This window comes from Vombatus ursinus, unplaced genomic scaffold, assembly GCF_900497805.2.
Source record: "Vombatus ursinus unplaced genomic scaffold, bare-nosed wombat genome assembly UNPS02014821.1, whole genome shotgun sequence".
Classification (NCBI taxonomy): domain Eukaryota; kingdom Metazoa; phylum Chordata; class Mammalia; order Diprotodontia; family Vombatidae; genus Vombatus; species Vombatus ursinus.
Genome location: NW_020954599.1, coordinates 12,140,057 through 12,159,972, shown reverse-complemented (window position 1 = coordinate 12,159,972; position 19,916 = coordinate 12,140,057). Strand labels below are relative to the sequence as shown.

At 40.6% G+C, this 19,916-nt stretch overlaps 2 protein-coding genes across 3 annotated transcripts in view; one reads left to right on the top strand and one right to left on the bottom strand.

Moving 5' to 3' along the window:
• Positions 1-14,313, bottom strand: part of AIMP1 (aminoacyl tRNA synthetase complex interacting multifunctional protein 1) — a 63,289-nt gene extending 48,976 nt beyond the window's left edge. Inside the window, exon 1 of the mRNA XM_027837310.1 lies at positions 14,212-14,313. Within this exon, the coding sequence (XP_027693111.1) occupies positions 14,212-14,213 (2 nt within the window). The 5' untranslated portion in view covers positions 14,214-14,313. The remainder of the gene's footprint in view (positions 1-14,211) is intronic.
• Positions 14,314-14,762: 449 nt separating this feature from the next.
• Positions 14,763-19,916, top strand: part of TBCK (TBC1 domain containing kinase) — a 256,604-nt gene continuing 251,450 nt past the window's right edge. Inside the window, exon 1 of one of the 2 annotated variants that reach the window (XM_027837556.1) lies at positions 14,763-14,834. The gene's annotated coding sequence lies outside the window, so the exon portion shown is untranslated. Of the gene's footprint in view, positions 14,835-14,870; positions 15,053-19,916 lie in introns of those variants that run through there. The other variant, XM_027837554.1, reaches the window with a different exon arrangement.

The following is a 19,916-nucleotide window of genomic DNA, read 5'->3' as shown; positions in this document are numbered from 1 at the left end:
TAGCTACTATATATAATACAGTTTCAGAATATAAAAAGAACGATAGAGAGGAAAGACACAGAACTTGCTTTGTGAAAGAGAGACAATGTTCTCCTGAAAGTTATATACTTCCACACATGACAGGTTACAAACCCTTGTACTAGGGCATTCCTGATGAAAATATAAGAAGATAACAGTAGGTCTTATTTCACAAAAAGGATTTCACAGCAGACATCTTTAATTACACAGGTGATCAAAAGGCACGGATAATTTAAAGTCCTTGTTGTGCTTACTGTTTGTTGACTGTTTTTAAAATGTTTTTTTTTTTTGGAACAATAAAGCAAAATATAGCCTAAAAGTTCTTCTAAAACAAGGTGTCTCCCCTATACACATTAAGATCATAATAAAGTCCTTAAAAGATATACTTACATGAGCATATCAATAGTCAATACACATTTATTAAGTATCTACTTGCCAGATACTGTGCTCAGTGCTGGGGATACAAAAATAAGTAAAAGGCAGTCCCTGCCCTCAAGAAGCTTATAATCTAATGGGGAAGAGAACATGCAAACAAATATATAAAAAGCAACCTATATACACAGGATAAATAAGAAGTCAATTAACAGAGGGAAAGCACCAGAAAAAAGAAGGGTTGGGGAAGGCTTCCTGGAGGTGGGATTTTAGTGGGTATTTAAAGGAAGTCAGGGAAGTCAGTAGTCAGAGTGGAGTAAGGAGAACATTGGCAGGGGGGAAAGGATAGTCAGAGAGAATGCTCACAGCATGGTTTGGAAATCAAGAAGGTTAACAACATTAAATTAAGCCTCTGAAAGAATTCTAGGGCGACAGAAGCCACAGAAAGACAGTAAAACAATTTTCTAGCCCAAGGTAACTTAGAAGGACTTCAGGAGAGCCACAGCACAGATCAGCACCCTAGGCCCTGTGGCCCTGGCTCAGCAGGCCAGCTGTGAGACCTCTAGCCCCAGTGCAGCAGGCAAACAGCCAACCCTGGAACCTGGGGCATAACAGGCTCAACTAGGCCCGGCCACCCTAGCACAGTGGGCAAGCCACCGATCCCTAAGGCCCTGGTGCAGAAAGCCAGTGACCAGGCTCCTGGCCCCCAGGGCAAGAAGCTTGAGACAGTACCCCTGTACACCAGGAGCAGAGATCAACTTTTTAAAAAAATGAGCGAGGAAAAAAAAAATGGTGTCACTATGGTGACAGGGAAGATGCAAACATGAATTCTGAAGAGGACAACAATGACAAAATGCTTACATGTGAAGCCTCAAAGGGAACATGAGCTGATCTCAAGCCCAAAAGGTCCGCTTAGAAGAGCTCAAAAAGGATTTTAAAAATGGATAATTTTGATTACATAAAATTAAAAAGCTTTTGCACAAGCAAAACCAATACAACCAACATCAGAAGGAAAGCAAAAAGATGGGAAACAATTTTTACATCAAGTGTTTCTGATAAAGTCCTCATTTCTCAAAAATAAAGCAAAATAAGTCAAATCTATAAGAACATGAGTCATTCTCCAACTGATAAATAGTCAAAGAATATGAACAGGTAGTTTTCAGATGAAGAAATCAAAGCTATCTACAGCCATACAAAAAAATGCTCTAAATTACTACTGATTAAAGAAATGCAAATTGAAACAACTCTGAGGTATCACCTCATACCTATCAGACTGACTAATATGACAGAAAAGGAAAATGATAAATGTTGGAGAAGATGTAAGAAAATTGGAACACTAATGCATTGTTGGTAGAGTTGTGAACTGACCTAACCATTCTGGAGAGCAATTTGGAACTTTGTTCAAGGGACAATCAAGTTGTGCATACCCTTTGGTCCGGCAATACCACTCTTAGATCTGTATCCCAAAGAGATCAGAAAAAAAAGGGAACAGATCTACATGTACAAAAATACGTATAGCAGCTCTTTATGTGGTGGCAAAGAATTGGAAATTGAGGGGATGACCCTCAATTGGGGAATGGCTGAACAAGTTATAGTATAGGAACATAATGGAACACTACTGTGCTATAAGAAATGATAAGTAGGCAGATTTCAGAAAAACCTGGAAATATTTACATGAACTGATGCTGAATAAGTGAGCAGAACTAGATAAACATTTGTACAGCATAATAGCAATATTATAAGATGATCAATTATGCTCAAGTAGCTCTTCTCAGCTGGACAATTCAAGATTATTAAAAAGGACTCATGATAGAAAATACTAGACAAATAATCATGCATCTGAACACAGATCAAAGCATGTTATTTTCACTTTTTCAGTGTTGTGGTTTTAGTGGCTTTTCTCTTTTGTTGTAGTTCTTCTTTCACATGACTAATGTTAACATAATTGCACATGTATAACCTATATCAGATTGCTTGACGTCTTGGGGAGGTGGGACGGGAAGCAAGAAGAGAGAAAAAAATTTGGAACTCAAAATTTCATGAAAAATGAATGTTGAAAACTATTTTTACATGTAATGGGAAAAAAAATAAAATGCTACTGGAAAAAAGGCAACAACTCACCCATGAGAGCTTAGGATGCATCCACAGGCAGAATCCGAGGTTCTGGTAGGAGGGGATTAGGAAACTGAAGATGATGACTAGAGAGCAGGGGGTCAGTATGATTTAGAAATGATAGCTGGTAAGTTTATTTAAAACTTTCTATTTTATCTTTTGTGATGGCCTTTATCCCTGTTTAGTTAACTATTCATTCTTTGGTTAAATATATGATCTATTTTTTTCCTAAAAATTTTTATCATATGACCTTTAATATTCAAATCACAAATCACATATCACTTTATTGTGGTATGTTGGGCTAATTTTTGTAACACTGCTTTCCAGTTTTCCCAGCAATTCTTATGAAGTGGAGAGTTCTATCCCAGATTTACTGAGTACAAAATTATGACATTATAATACACCAATTTTTTGCCTTACTAATCCTAGTCACACTTATTCCAACTGAGTGCATTGAACAAACAGTAAAACAATACACATATCACCTCTATATGGCTCTGGCAGAAAGAAAGAAAAGAACAAAGACAGAAAGAAAAAGAAAGGAAGGTAGGAAGGAAAGGAAGGTAGGAAGGAAGGAAGAAAGAAAGAAGAGAAAACAATTACTCAACAACCTTCACTTTACATTTTACTTTTGAATTCTAAACCAGGAATGCTAATGGCTCATTATCAACTAATATGTATCAGTCTAATATGTAATGTGGTGATAATCCTATGGAATAAAGGTTTGTAGGTAATATAAGACCAAATAAAATTGCCTTCAAAGCTCACTTAAAAGTTATTGGCAAAGCAAAATGGAAAAAAGGAAACTTTTGGTAAAGCATAAAACTCACAGCAGAAGAAACACATGGAATGTAGCATATTTATACATGTTAGAAGAAAGCTTACTACAGGGAAATTCTTTCTGAGTCATATGATGAAGAACAACTATTAAACTTCTGAAATTATGCAGACCTAGGATTCCCCTGTAATTAAATCCTAGTTAAACGAAATATAAAATACAAGAGTAAGAGACGTGAAATGGCTAGGGAGGGGACCACAGAGTCAGTAATACTTGGATTCAAGCTGAATTTCTCCTATATACTGGGCTCTACAACCCTTGGAAGTCATTTACTCTGTTGGTGCTGCTTCCTGCAACTACGACAGGAAGTTGCATGTTAGCTGCTGATCAGTATTATTGGTAAATCTCACTAAGAGATTCTGAAATTCTGGGTCTGGAACCTCTGAGATGAGTCAGCTCCATCAGAAGTAGATCGGTAGTGTTATTTTAAGAAAAAGATGCATCTAAGAAAGGGGGTCAGGAACATACAATAGGAACAGATCCACGTTTTTAAGTCTCCTACATTTTAAAATGATCATAAGCCAGGAGTAGCTACTAGGGCAAAGTGTGTGCACTTTCATTATTAAAGAAATGAGAAGAGTTAAGTCAACCATGAGTATTTATTAAACACCATGTCCCAGGCACTGTGAGAAGCTGAGGAAGACCACATGCAAACAAAAAAGATACAGACAGGGGAGTCTATAATTAAGGAGAACTGGGAAAGACTTCTTGTAGGTGGAATTTTAAGCAAGATTTGAGGGAAGCCTGGAGATAGAATTGAGGAGGGAAACTAATGAGAATGCAGGGAGTCTCTTGCATGAGGGATAGCAAGGAGGCCAGTATCACTGGATCACAGGAGGGCTTACTGCTCTTATACCTTAGTATAAGACTGGAAAGGTAGAAAAGGGTCAGGTTATGAAGGCTCTATAAACCAAACATCTAGGAGATAATATAGAGAGGAGGAGGGGCAGAAAGGGGAAGGTGACCCCATCAGACCCCAAACTAAAAGAATGCAATAATCAATTTTCCCCCTTCAACCAGACTCTATTTTCCAATCCTTCTCCCTTTCCTACTATATTTTCTTCTATTTTTTATGCCCTTTGCTTCTAATCAAGTTCCTTCTGGAGGCAGGAAGTTTATATATAATGTACCAAACATTAGCCTAGAAAGTGGGAGACTTACATTATAGACCCAGCTCTGACATTAATCTTTAGAATTTATCAAATTTCAAATTAGATAGATCTCTGATTTAGGCTTTAGGACAATTGCTGGCTGCTGTACGGAGGATGATTTGGAGGTTATTAATATAGTAGGAAACTGATGAAGGAGACCTTAATGAAAATACAAAAGGAAACAGGAAAGATGGTGTACAGGTGGAAATGGCATGATTTGGCTACTACATGAATCAGGGGGGTTAGAGAGGGGATGAGTCTAATCTCTCTGATTCTCAGTTTCCTCATCTCTTATAATAGAATACGTGGCCTTCTCACATCTGAGAGCTGTAATGAGTTAATACCCATGAAAGTGCTACCTATATGAGAAAGAAAAACATCTTATAAGGATACTTGGCAGAATGTCTTAATGCCTGGAACATAACCCTTTTTCTAAATAATAAACCATATTTAGGGATAGCTAGCTGTAGCGACAGCCTTCTTCTAAAGTGTTGTGAGGTTCAAAGACAGATAAAGGGGGAAGCCAGATGGCGCAGTGGATACAGCACCATCCCTGAAGTCTGGAGGACCAGAGTTCAAATCTGAATTCAGACCAAACACATGACACTTATTGCTGTGTGACCCTGGGCAAGTCACTTAACCCCAATTGCCTTTAAAAAAAAAAAAAAAGCATCAACAAAGACAGATGAAGGTAATAAAGTACCCTGGAAACCATTAAGCACTCTACAGAAATGAAAATTAAAACAGGGTTCACAAACAATCACAAACAACTCAGATTATAGTGTATTTTATAGTCTTCAAACTGCTTTCTTTCTGACACCTGTGTAAAGTAGGTAGTACAAGTATTATTATCTCCATTTTCTAGCGGACAGAATCAAAGGATAATTAACTTGCCCATGATTACAAAGCCAGTGCATGCCAGAACAAGGTCTTATGACTAATTTGCTTAGTGGTCTTTTCACCAACCACACCACATTGAAAAGCAGAGGTAACATCCATTTGAGCATTCTTGGAACAGTAAGCTCCACTTATTTGTTACCAAGTTCTAACTGTAGTTTAGTATATGGAGGCGAGAATCCTAAAAGTCAAATGAATCCAAGAAATACTAAATGTGAACTATGCAAGGCACTAGACAGAGGCAGATAAACGGGAAAAGAAGAAAGTGAGAAAGGAGCCTTGAGAGACAATTACTGTCCTTAAGGATTCATACAGCCTGAATAGATCCCCCCTCCTCAAATAACTGGGGAAAAAGTAAATTATAAACCTAAGTTGTTCACATTGGATTTTCTTTCATATCCCATGACACCACTAATGATGACAGTCAATAATTATATGGGGGGAGGGGAGGATGAGGAATAAAGCCGATACTAAAAATCTGAAACACAGCCTACATATCTTTTAATTTGGTGAGCTCATCAGCTCCCAGTTATGCAGATGACTTCCTAGTCTCACAATATTGTCTATTGGACATTTCAAATGAGATAGCATTGTATTTCTCCAGGAAACTGGCCATTCTTCCAAACTTTCCTATTTTATCAACGGCACTACCATTCTCCCAGTCTTCCAGGTTCACAACGCCTGAGAATTATCTTGGACTCATCACCCTCTCTGATCTCCCAGATTCAATCATGCATGGCCAAATCACGACATTTCTACCTCTACGCCATCTCTCCTATGTTTTCTTCTGTGTATTCAGTCACCATTTAGTTAAGGTTTCCAACACTGGTTTCCTACTATATTAACAGCTTCCAATCCATCCTCCATATAGCAGGTAGTGATCACCTTAAAGCCTAAGTCTGACCATGTCACTCCCCACTTGATAAATTCTAGTGGCTCCCCTCTTGCCTCTAGGATCACATACAACCATCTGTTTTGTTCTTTAAGCCTTTCACAGTGTGGCCTTAACTACCTTTCCAGCTTCCATATACATCACTTCCCTTCCATCACTCTATCGTTCAGTCAAACCAGCCTTCCTGCTATTCCCCAAGCCTGGAATGCATTACTTCCTCACCTCTGTGTCACAGAATTCCTGTCTATATTGAAGATGCAGATCAAGCACCACCCTACTAGTTGCTAGTGTCCTAACTCACTAAATTTGTATTTATTTTGTATTTATTCTATAGACACCGTATCTCAAAAGGATTACAGAACAAGAGAGGGGAGGGACCTCAGAGGTGATCTAGTCCAAATTCTTCATTTTATGGATGAGGAAATGAGGACCAGGATATATAACTTGCTTCAGAACACACTGGTATTAAATAGAAGGACCAAGATTTGAACCCCAGTCCTCTGACTCCAAAGATAATGCTTTTCTATTTTCTTCTTAAAATTTATTTTTATTTTGAACTTAACAAAATGAGAATTTCCAGGTACATAATAGAAGAGAAAAAAAGGACTATTCATAAAACTGCAGCTCTCTATTATATAGAACTTCATCAATATCAACAAATATTTATTAAGTACTTACTAAGTGCCAGGCAACATGCTAAGGGCTGGGGATACAAAGAAAGATGAAAACACCACCTTTGCCTTCAAGGAGTTAATATTCTCATTCGGGGACAAGAGTGCAAGACACAAAGTGTGAAAATGAGAAGTCACCTCAGAGGGAAGAGAGGGAGACAGGAAGCTGATTGAGGAGGAAATGCCTCTTGCAGAAGATAAGATTTGTGCTGAGTCTTAAACGAAGCCAGGAGACTGAGGCTAATAATAATTCTAATCATGGTGGACAGCCAGGGAAAAGCACAGAGCAAAGTCATTTAAGGGCAACCTGTAGCTCTTCTGCCTATTGACAGATCTTTCTGGCCTTCTGGCCTTCCTTGATTGCTTCATGAAACTCTTGTCCGTCTTTATTTTTTTTGCTACCCTACTTCTGGCTCCACATCTTCTTACCCATCCCCTCATTATAAAAATAAATGAAATGAAAATAATTATTTGAACAGACATTGTAAAGAAAAACAAATAGCCATATTGGCTGCATCTGAAAACACATCTTGCTCTGCACCTAAGTCCATCACCTCTCTGTCAAAGGTGGGTAGCATGCTGAATTTTCAGTCTTTTGCACTAATCAAAAGTCTGAAGTCTTTCAAAGATGTTTTTCTTCACAATATTATTATAAACTTATTCTCATTCTGTTCACTCTGAATTAGTTTATACAGCTCTTCAGAGATTCATCTGAAATTGTTCATCTTATGGCACAATAATACTCTATTTACATTCATATACCAGAATTTATTTAGTCATTCTTCAATACACGGCATCCTCTTAGCTTTTTATAAGAAAGAGAGTTGTTACATATGGGTCCTTATCTGTTTTGATTTCTTCGGGGCTATCAGTCCAGCAGTTGTATCACTGTGTCAAAAGAATAAACAGTTTAGGGAATTGGGGGTACACTGCATCCAGAATAGCTGGACCAAGTCATAGCTCTACTCTGCAATCATCTTTGCCAATTTTGGTAAGTGTGGGGTGAAACCCCTTGTTTTAATGTGCATTTTCCTCATCATTAGCTATTTGAAGTTTTTTTTTTTAAATATGGCTGATAACCAAGATTTCTTCATTTGAAAACTGAATATTCACATCCACTGACTATACAGTATATCAGAGAAACTTGTTGCAAAGATTTTTTTCTAGGTCATGTTTCCCTTCTAATTTTAACTGCACTGGTTGATCAAAATTGTCCACTTTATCTTCTATGATTCTCTTTATCCCCTTTCCTCTCATCCATTACTCTAAAAGGTAATTTCTTTCTTGTTCCTCTAATTTGTTTATATCATCCTTTATGTCATGCATCATTTAGAACTTAACTAGCTCATGTCTCTCTCTCTCTCTCACTCTGAATGAGCTCAGAAAAATGAGGGAATATCCGCTTTACATCTTCAACATACCTTAGTCCTTATCCTTAAATAGGCAATAGCTACTTGATGGCAGGAACTACTGCATCCAGCATCTTCCACAGATCTGACTGCTCTTTGGATGTCACTGATATTTCATCCAACAACATAGCTCACAGACCATCCACATCTGACTATTGTGTATGACTCCTGTCCACATGCCCTTGTCAGTTTGGCACTGGCTTGCCTGTGTTCCTCACAACTATACCAATGGAGCACCTGGTCTGCTACATTACCAACCCTTCACTTTGTACAATGTTTCCTTGACAGCATTCCTCACGCCACCTCTTCCAGTATAATTCTTTATTTCTAAATGTGTTTCAGCCCCATTACACCCACCGGATATTTTCAATCTGTTTTTCCTGAATGATGCTCTCGTTGTCTATTTGTCCAAGACTTTAAGAGAAATGCAACCTCTAATTCTGATGTCTGATTATTTTCAAAAGGTTTTCAATTAAACACATAACATATATGTTTACATAAAAATAATGCAATATGAATGATACACATATGATTTTGTGTATACACACATGCTCAGATGGGTGAACTCTTATTAGTTATTCATTGAACTGAATATCATAGTATGAACAAAAGGAATTCTTAAACCACTTGGTTTTTCCAATGTGGACAAAAAGGCCAATTCTTTTAAACAATAATTTTCTCATTTAGTCTGTTTTATAATATTTACTAGCTTGGTGCAATCATCAATATATCTTTAGATAACAAGAACATCTGGAGGACCTCTCCATCTATAAGAGATCTCCTAACTGCTAAAATAAGTATGAATGAATGAAAAAATATTTATTAAGCACTAAATGCATTGCTGAGGGCTGGGAACAGAAAGAGAAAATCAGAGACAATTCATGCACTCAAGGACCCCATATCCGAAGGGAGGAGATATATTTGAGGTTTCGGGTACAAGTCAGATGGAAAGATCCCATGTCCTTAGAGGACAGTAGCAAAGCAAATGATAATGTACCTTCTCAAACATTATTTCCACTGATTAAAAACAAACAAAACAACCACGTCCATTTCTGATGTTGAAGCATTTGATGGTGCCAGGGCTGTAGGACCTGCTGAAGTAGTTGTTGGGCTTCAAGTCCATAAGGGTTGATTCTGGAGATGATTGCTGAGGAGGCTGGGATAGAAGCAGGGTGTTCTGTGGTGGACTGCTAATTCCAGAGCTCTTGGGCTTAGGGTCCTAGGCTGGATGGAGAGGGCCTTTTATCTTTTCTCAGTTTTTGACACTGTGGACCTCTCCCCCTTTTCGTTTCTCCCCAATACTTCTCTTACGATTTTTTGGACTATTCCTCCTTACCATCCTGCATATCCCACCTCCATCTCTACCAACTCCTCCACTATGCATGGGAGCAAATATCTCAGAGGTTCGACTCTGAGGCCTCTATCTTTCCTCTTGGCAAAGTTATTAGTTCCCATGGATCCAAATCCTCAAACTACATAGATTGCCCCCGATTCCCTAGGTTCCAGTCCTGCATCACCAGCTGTCTATTAGACATCAACTCTATGCCCTTTAAGCATCTCAAACACAACACGTCTAAAATACATTAGTACTGTTCTCCATAAACTCGTTTCTCTTCCTAACCTCTCAGTTTCTGTTACGGGTATCTCTCCTCAACAACTGCTACAACCACTTGACAACTATAAAAAATATAAGACATATAAACTAATAAATAAGTTAGAATTGAATATGAACTAGTCTTTTCTCTCCTTTTTTTAATGAATTAGTCTTCTTTTCTTTCCTCTCCTTTATGCTTCATAACCAATGAGTGCTCTCCACTCACAAAATGCTTTCATCTCTCAGCTCCAGGCATTTTCACTGGCTGTATCTCATGCCTGAAATGTTCTTCCTCCTTATCTCTGCGTTATAGCTTCCTTCAAGTCCTAGCTGAAATCCCACCTTCTACAGGAAGCCTTTCCTACAGGAATGGAGGATCACACTTAGGTTGAAAGCCTGATGGACTGAGAGGATCCTGAATATGGCCTGCACAACTTACAGGAGGGCAACTTGCAGTACACCAAAAGATTTCAAGTGGCCTCAAAAAAAGGAAATCCTTTGGAGCGTGTGAGTAGCCAACGGGGCCTGAAGTTGTGCAGGCCTGCCCTAGACAGTAATGGGGAGGTTAGGGGTTTGGGAAAGATTTAGGAGGAAAGATAACAAGCTCAGCTTTGGACATGTCAAGTTTAACAAGTCTAAGTGACGTCCAGTTTAAGATGTCTGAAAGGCAGTTGAAGATGAGAAACTGGAGGATAGCAGAGAAGTTAGAACAGGATAGGTAGATTTGAAAGTTATTAGCACAGAGATGGTTATTAAATTCATGGAAGCCGATGAGATCACCAAGTGAAGTGGCATAGTGCACTCCCTCTATTTATTATTTCCTATTTATCCTGCAGGTAGTTTTTTTGTACAGAGTTGTTTGCACATTGTCTCCCCATTAGATTTTGTGCTCCAAAGGTCAGGGCTTAACTTTTTCCTTTTTTTTTTTTTAGCCCCAATACTTATCAAGTGCTTATTGACTGATCACCAAAGCTCTGGCCTTCATCACCTTTTGCTGTGTTATTCCTATAACTGGTCTCTCCCTTGACTCCCATGTTCAAAAAGCTTGAATGGCTCCCAACTTGCCTCCAGGATAAAATACACTCCTTTGTTTGGTATTTAAGGCCTTCACAATCTAGCTCTAACAGATTTTTCCAGTCTAATTTCATATTACTTCTTTTTTACTCACTCTGATTCAGAAAAGGCACTTTAAATACATGCTTTTTCATTCATTCACTCATTCAAACTGACTTACTAGCTGTCACCCATATACAACTTGATTCTGTCTTTGTCTCATTATTGTTTTTGCCCAAGTGGCTCCTGTGGTTTGAAGTGCCCTTCCACCTGACCTTAGCCTCAAATGGTTAACAACTAGATGAAGTTTCCCTTTATATCTACTATTTCCATTAGCACTCTTTCCTTCATGAAATTTTTTTGTATTCATTTAAATGTATTCCTTTTCCTTCACCCACCCAGAGGGTAGGGACTGTGCCTAGCACAAAAAACAGGTGGTTAACAAACTTTAGTGAATTTGCCTCGTGCCTGGAACATTAGTAGACTTAATAAATATTCGTTAACTCACTGACTGATTAAATTCAGCATTGTATTGTAATTAGAGAGCTGGCTTTGGAGAGGAAGACATGGTCATTTAACCTGTCAGTGCCCCAGGTAACTGCAACATGCTAAGTTACAGACTAGTTACTGATCTTCATTAGTGAAAGGGGTTTCCAGACTAAGAGTTTCCCACACTGATATTATAGGTTCAGAATAATTTTTTTTCAACTTTAAAAAATTGAAATATTCTCCTCTTTTTGAAGCAGTCTATGAAATAAGTTAAATAGCATACATTTATATAGTATAAGCAATGCTTGATTTTCTTCTACTTATATTCCCAGAGGAATAAGTTAGGATCTAGCATGTACTAGGTACTTAATATTTGATAACCAGTAAGTGCTGTTATTCATTACTAAGTGGCTCCCCCATCATCTAGCAATCTCTCAGCTAATTGATTTTTGTGGTTTGGTCATTTTTGACTAAAAGTGTTTGACTCTTCATAACCCTTTGGGGTTTTCTTGGCAATTTCCTTCTCCAGGTCATTTACAAATGAGGAAAGGGAGGCAAACAAAGTTAAGTAACTTGTCTAGGGTCACACAGCTAGTAAGCATCTGAGGCTGGATTTGAACTCAGGTCTTCTTGAATTCCAGGCCTGGCATTCTATCCACTGCACCACTTAATTGCCAAGTGATTTTTACCCTGATCCAAAAACTTTTAAAAAGACAAATACAACCTCCCCATTGTCTTCTAAATACAAATGTGACCCCATCACTATTTACTTATTACAATAAAAGAATGACATTTGGTCTGGAGCACTGATTTCCAGTCCCAAGTCACTCCCTTCCACACACTCCCCCTTTTCAGGACCAACACTGGGCTGTAACACAACTGAAGTATTCTTTTTTATTCATCTAATTTTGCTGGCAGTTTGTCATTGTGGTTAGAACCACCTTGGAGTTAGGAAGACTTGGGTTCAACTTTTCTCTGACAGACTCTGGGGAAGTCACTTAACCTTTGGGTAACTTTCTAAGACTTTTACATGCTCTCAGCAATTATCTAAGACTAAGTTTCAGAGAAGGTACAGACCTTTATTCCCCCCCAAAGTGAAATCACAGGTCCAGTATCTATCCTAATTTTACTAGCACAGAACTGTACATTAGATGCCATTTTTTTTTTTGGACACTAGATTTTAATCTTTGCTCATTCTCCCCCCTCAACTTTCCCCTTTTTACCCCCAATCTTCCTTCTCACCCTCAAACTTTTTTCCTCCCATTCCCTTGGAAAAGTTTGCTGCTCTTAACTAATTTACTGCCACAAACAGGACATCATTGTGTTGCAGTTCCTACCTTGTTTTCCCTGGGCACTAAACAAGTTGAGAATTTCTGCGGTAAGAAAATTCGTTTTAGGTTTCAAAAAAAATTAACATAAAAAATCATTGGGACATAAAGATTAATGATATTTGGGTAAAGTGTCAGTAGTACTGGCAGGAAAGGTAATACATATAGAGTAGTGTTACAAGCGGCAACTGTCTATGTCATGAAACTACAAACTCCTACATTCTGAAATGCCATTTTCAGTAGGAGGCTGAAAGTCATTTCTTTTCCAAGTAGAAAATTAAACCTCTCATGTTGCTTTCATTTTATAACTTCAAATATAGATCAGCATAAAGAATCATAGCCTTGCAATACTTTGTACACAGCAAGGAAAATTAGTATACCATAGGTATTTTCCTAGTAGATCAAAGGAAAGTTGGCGCAAGTCTAGCAGGGCCACCTGTTGCCTGAAAATCAACAAGAATTAAGTGTCACACATATGTGCCAAGTATTGTGCTAAATGACAGACACACAAGGGGTGGGGGGTTGGAAACCAATAACAAAAATAAAAACACCACTTATCAACACCTAAGTGTACAAATACCCTTTTCCCCCAGTTCCTAAATCTTACCTAAATATCCAACTCGGTAAAAATGAACTACTCTGACAACTTTAAGAAATGATGAAAACGACTACTTTAGAAAAACTTGGGAAACTGATGTAGAGGGTGAGCAGAACCAGAACAACGAATACAATAATATCTACATCGTAAAAACAACTTTGAAAGACTAAAGAACTCGGGTTAATGCAATGACTAACCAGGATGATGTGAAACACGCTACAATTATGTCCGGACTAAAGAGGTGGACTCAAGACACAGAATAAGTCATAATTTTTAGACACGGCCAACGTGAGAGTTAGTTCTGCTTGAATATGCACATTTGGTGTAAGGGTTTTGTTTTTTCTTTTTTTGCTTTCTCAGCGGGGGTGGGGGATGGAAGGGAAGGGGAGAGAAAAAAATGATTGTTGATGGAAAACAATTTAAAAGACAATATGCTAGGCACACTGCGGGGGGTCGCTGGGGCCACAAAGCTCAAGGCTTAGAGACAGAGGTGAAGGCACCCCTTCTTTAAATGTCCCTCCTTCTCGCTGGGCACCCCACCTGGCCCCAGTTTTTGGGGAACAACCCGCGTGGGAGATGCACCCGGCGCCTGCCCTCTACTTGGACGGAGGCCGCGACGCCTCAACTTCTTTCGGCCCCCCAGACTCTTCGCACTCGCGGCTGGCCCCTAGCCTCCCGCCCACGCGGGGTCCCCAGAAGGCCCCGAGCCAGGCTCGCCTGGTCCGTTCCGCCCTGGGGAAGGCAGCGACCTCCCTTAGTATGCTAGGCAGGCCTCAGACTTCTACTCACATGAACCAGGCGAGGCGGAGCAGCCCCGGCCGCCGACGTCGCCGCAGCCGCCGGCAGAAGAACCGAGTGAGGGAGCGAACCACGCGACGGCCGAAGAGAAAAGACCCCAACAGGGGCTGTATAAGCCAACCGCCTGCGGGACCCTTCCGAATTTAGAACCCACACCCCTTTTGTCCTTCTCTCTGTCTCTATGCGTGTCTGTCGCCCTAGCTCCCTGAACCCTTTCCAAAACTCGACACAGCGGCCCCCACTTTACGCCTCACAGTTTGGCTGCCCACCGCTCAGGCTCTGGGATGGACAGCTCGAGGAGAGGTCTTTCAATGGGAGTGAGTCGTGCGGCCGGTGACGTCAGAGGAAAAGGAACGCCGTGAGGGCCGGTGCGGCTGAGCTGTCAGAGAGGAGGAGGGAGGGGGAGCGGGTAGCAGTCGGGCACGCGCTCGCGTTCCCGACCGGTTCGGAATCTGGCACGTGGGCCCGGAGCCTCCGGGGAAGGGGGTGGGGGCGGTTCGCGCCAGACTCGGACTTGGAGGCCAGAGGCCCGCGCCTGCGACCGACCCGGAGCCGCTGCGCCCTCCCCCCCCAGCCTGCTTGGCTACCTGCCTGCAGCCCCTGACCCGCGGCAGGTACTCCGAGCTCTTCCCTTTCTTTGCGTCTCGCCCTTGTGTCACCCTGGTGGGAGAGGTCAGAGGTCAAGGGCTGACCCTCCCCCATCCTTCCAGGATGAGGTCACTCCTCCTCCCCCTCACCCGCCCCTTCCCTGAGTGATCCATTGCTGGAATCCTACCTGTCCAGCTGGAGCAGACCCCAGAAGCCACTCAGTCCAGCCCCCCTCCTTGTACAGGTGAGGAAACTGAGTCCCGAGGAGGTTAAGTCATTGATCCAAGGTCGCTCAGGCAGAACTGGAACCCAGTTCCAACACTTAGAGAACCCTTTCCATTGTATCACTCTCCCCAGCGACGGGGCAGGTAAAGCACACCCTTACCTGATCTCTCTGCACTTCTACAAAACCCACTGGAGCAGAACGACCCCTGGCACCCCCTAAATGAGCCCTTTGTCAAGGAGCGTATTTCCTCTGTTACACATCGAGGATGTGAAGAAATGCTTTCTTTGGGTTCAGACTTGGTGTCAGGGTGCAATCGGCTCTCCTCTCTGGTTTGGCGCGGGGGTACGGTGCTTATTTGTGCAGAAAGTGGAGGTATGCCGCTTTCAATGAGATCTGCCAAGGGGTAACTTTACAGAGCTTGGTGATGTTTAGGGGAGTATGGTGTCAAGACAGATTTTTAGAGAAAGGCCCAGTAAAATTAATGAAATGCAAGTTTCAAGGCTTATTTTCATTGGAGAAAGCTCGATCAACAAGCATTTTTTAAGGATCTACTATGTGTCAGGTACTATGGTCGGCACTAGAAAATGAAAAGGCATTTCTCTGCCCTCAAGGAGTTTTCATTCTGCTGTTACAACATGTTCGCACATAACAGTAAATACTGGATGCATAGGAAAGCAAATGTACCTTCATGGGGTAGGGAAGAGGAGGGGGGTGAGAGACACAGGGAGGAGGTCAGAGACAGAGATAAGGAGAGAAGAAGAGACAGAAACAGGGATAGACGGAAGAACAAGATAGAATATAGGGAAGGAAGGGAAGGGAAGAGGGGGAAGGAGAGATAGAAACGGATAGAGAAGAAGAGAGAAAAAGGAGAGGGGGAGAGGGAGAGAGAGTGTGTGTGTGCGTGTGTGCGCGCGTGCCAGCGCGCATTCCAGGCATGGAGGATGCAAAGGCAGGAGATAGGATTGTGTGTAGGAGAGTACTGTGTAATCAGCCTCAGAAGGTAGGCTCGAGCCAGATTGTGAAACTGAGCAAGACAGTTTGCATTTTATTCTGGAGGCAGTGGGGAGCCATGGAAGTTTCTTGAGCAGGGTAGAGTGACATGGTTATTTGATCTCAACTTTTAAAATATCAAGTTGGCAGCTGTGTGGAGGATGCTTTGGAGAGAGCTAAATCTGGAGTTAGGGGGCCATTCAGAAAACTATTACTGTCCAGGCTACCTCCTTTTCGATTTGCATGGAGTTGTGTGTCCTGAGGGTATTCACAGTGCAACGTGCATGCTTTGTTTTCTAAACCAAAGCCTCAGGGAAGTTGTGGTGTGCTAGACTGGCAAGCACTTCCAGAAAAGCCTCAAATTCATTATGCGTTTGATTTTTAATTAATTTTTGGTCCTTGTGTGTTCGGAAACCTTTTACTGTTGCTGAATTTTTCCCGACCCCATTTGGGGTTGTGACCCACAGATTAAGAGGTGCTGGTCTAGATGAGAATTGATGAGCTCCTGAAGGAGGACCAGTGTGTTGTGTGAGTAGAGAGAAAGGCTAGGGATGTTGATGAGGTGCATTCAACACCACCTGGTTTGTTTCCTTTATTAAAGTAAAACTAGCCTATCTCCATGGTCACCTGTCAGCTTAACATTCTGTTTTACACATTCATAATCTCAAATACCTACTTTTTTTTAAAGTGTTTTGTTTTATGTGAGGCAATTGGGGTTAAGTGACTTAGCCAGAGTCACACAGCTAGTAAGTGTTATGTGTCTGAGGCGGGATTTAAATTCAGGTTCTCCTGAGTCTAGGACTGGTGCTCTATTCACTGTGCCACCTAGCTGCCCCTTTTTGTTTAGCATTTAAAGCCTTATGCAATTTGGCTCCAATCTACCCTTCCAGGTTTATTTCACATTCCCCTGAAATATCTACTTTTTAACATTTTTCTTGAACTTATGCTCCCTTCTTGTTGGAATTAAGTGGCCACTCTAACATCTTTATGCCTACTTACCTGTTTTTCTTTTTGGAGGTCTATACTATGCTCTTGGGGGAGGGGTATTAATACATAAGCACAATTGTGGTCCTATGCAAAACTGTCAAGTAGTGAAAATTTTTCTGCTAGGAATGTAATTTGACCATGGGACCTATTTAACCTTAATGTTTTATCTTCAGTGTAGAATATTTTGTTTTTAAAAGAGGACTAAAGGTAAAGGGCAATGCCTAACCTAAAAACATGAATTTTAGACTCTGAAGTACCTAGATGGGAGAGGGATATTTAAGGACAGGTACCTTTCACCAGCATATTTCTCTAGTCAAATCATGTAAAAGACCCTGTACTTCATTTTCATGGAAGGCTGTGTTTTTCCTGGCTTGAATCATTGATGGTTGCATGTGAGATTATAGATTTGTGGTTGAGGCAAGGGATTCAGGCATTTTAATGGCAGTGGGGTTTAATGGTTAGAATGTTGGAGTCCAGAAGATCTGGGTTCCTTTCCCACCTCGGGTATTTATTAGTTCTGTGACACCCTGGGCAAGTCACTTAACCTTCTCTGTGCCTCAGTTCCCTCTTCTGTAAAATAAAGGGGCTGGATTCAATGGCCCTTCCAGCTCTGAATTTTATGACCAAATCATTCATTTTACAAATGAGGAAACTGACTGAATTTGGTTCAATACTTTTCCCAAAGTCACAAAGCTAGTTAAATAGCAGAGCCAGTCTTTGAACCAAACTAAGTGACTCAAAACCCAGCATTTCTTCCATTATACCAAAGGATCTCTCACAGCTGATTTAGAACCATTACCTTTCACGAAGTTTGCATGAAATGGCACCATTCCCTGCTTCTAATGGCCATCTTTTACCTTTCTACTCATTTTCTCATATACTTTGACCAACTGTGTGTGTGAGAGAGAGAGACAGAGACAGTCTCCAAAGCCATAACTGAGTCACTGTTGGGAAAGGAAACATAGATAGATCTGGGATATTTCATGAAGTAAGAAGTAATGTGCTTTGACAGCTGGTTGGATGTGACTAAGGAGGCAAAAAGAGGAACTGGGAGATGCTCCTAAAAGTGCAATGCCTAGGGAAATTAATTGGTGTTGGCAGGGGGTAATGTTGAGGCTTAGTGAGTAAGTTCTTTAACTAAATGTGATAGTGAGAGAGAGAGGCGCATTCATTTTGAATTCATTTAATTGTTCATTATTATAATCTTCATTTAAGCACTTACTATGTGCAAGGCTCTGTGGGGGCAAAAGATACTGGTCCCTGCTCTCTTTTGTTCTATATAAACTGCTATTCTCAGTGAAGAGGCTTAAGAATGGACAGCCACCGTCTCAAACTCCATGTTTCCTTTCCCCAGCTGGGCCAATTAAATTCCTTTTTAATACAGTTGAAATATTTCAGAAAATTGGGGAGAACTTCACTTTTTTCAAACTTTTTTTGTGGCCACTTTGTCTTTATTTTGTCAAAAGACCTAAAGATGAAAGAAATTAGTATGTCTTTAAGAATGCTTTCTTCATTAAATGAGAGGACTGGAGAATAAATCTGGGTCACTAAAGTTATGTGCTTGTTTCCCCTATTAGTATGTAAACTTTTGGGGGAGTAGGAATTGCTTCAGTCTTTGTACTGGTGACCACACTTGGCACAGTGTAATCCCACTGTAACCACTTAGCGCAATGCCTGACACATAGTAGGCCCTTAATAAATACTTATTGATTGATTGGTTCTTTCTGACGAGTTTGTGTTCGGGTCAAATAAATTCATTATTAGGAACTGCCGAAGCCAACAGATACAGTCCAGAGTTCCTCCCTGACCTGACATTTGGCAGTTGCTAAAACTTCTTTGGGAGATTGGTATATGCTTATGAAGCAGCTTAAGATGTGTCAGCCTAGTCATAGCATCATCATCATCATCATCATCATCAAAGACCCAAGAGGTCCTTGCATGTTGGAATGCAAATGAGAAGGGATGTGAGAACCTCATGGTGGGAGAAGAGTTGTGGAAAAAAGTTAAACTAAGAGAAATGATTCCTAATCTGTAAATCATCAGGCAGGAATCTGTAGCTGTCTAAATTCAGTTCAGACTATATTCATTAAGCATCTAAACTGCTCCTGCCCTCTGGGAGCTTAACATTCACCTTTACACCCACATTTTAGATGCCAAGCAGAAAGCTTTCATCTAAAGACCAGAACCTCTTCCTGACTATTGAGGTTGAAAAAAAAGAAAGAAGCTAGGTAAGGTTGAAAAAAGAGAGAGAAGCTAGATGTATATACAACATATCACTTCTATTTTTATTATAATTATTTGTCTTTGTGTGTATGTATACACATACAAATAAGTCTTCTTTCAGGTACTATTTGTTTTGTGAAACCTTCCTGATTCCTTCCTCAGATGCCCTCTCTTCCCCATTGTTAGTGCCCTCTTTTTCTCAAATCATTTTCTCAATCATTTTGTGTCTTTTGTGCCCTTCCCCTTCCCCCCAATAATATGAGCTCTTTCAGGGCAGGGACTGTTTTCTTTTTGTCTTTTGACGCCCTTAACTTTGTTGAGTTGAAAGAAATTTTGAAGGAATGAAATTTTTCTATCAGTCATGAAGTGGCTGCCTTCATAGTAGTTCAAGTCAAATCTTGGAAACATACTGACCATATCCTTGGGCAAGTCAGCTTCTCAATTCTCTTAAGCAGTTTTCTAAGTTGTATAGAGGGTGCTGACTTATATTGGTATGAGGATTTGTTCTGTGAAGTTTGGATTCAAAGAGCTGCACTTGAGGCCCTAGAGGGCCACATGTAGCCTTGAGGCTGAAGGTTCCCCACCCTTGGATAGGGTAATTCTTATTCCCCCTATATCCATTGGGATCTTGAAACTAAAACTTGAGGGCCAAATTTGGCCCCATACCAACAAAAGCACAGTT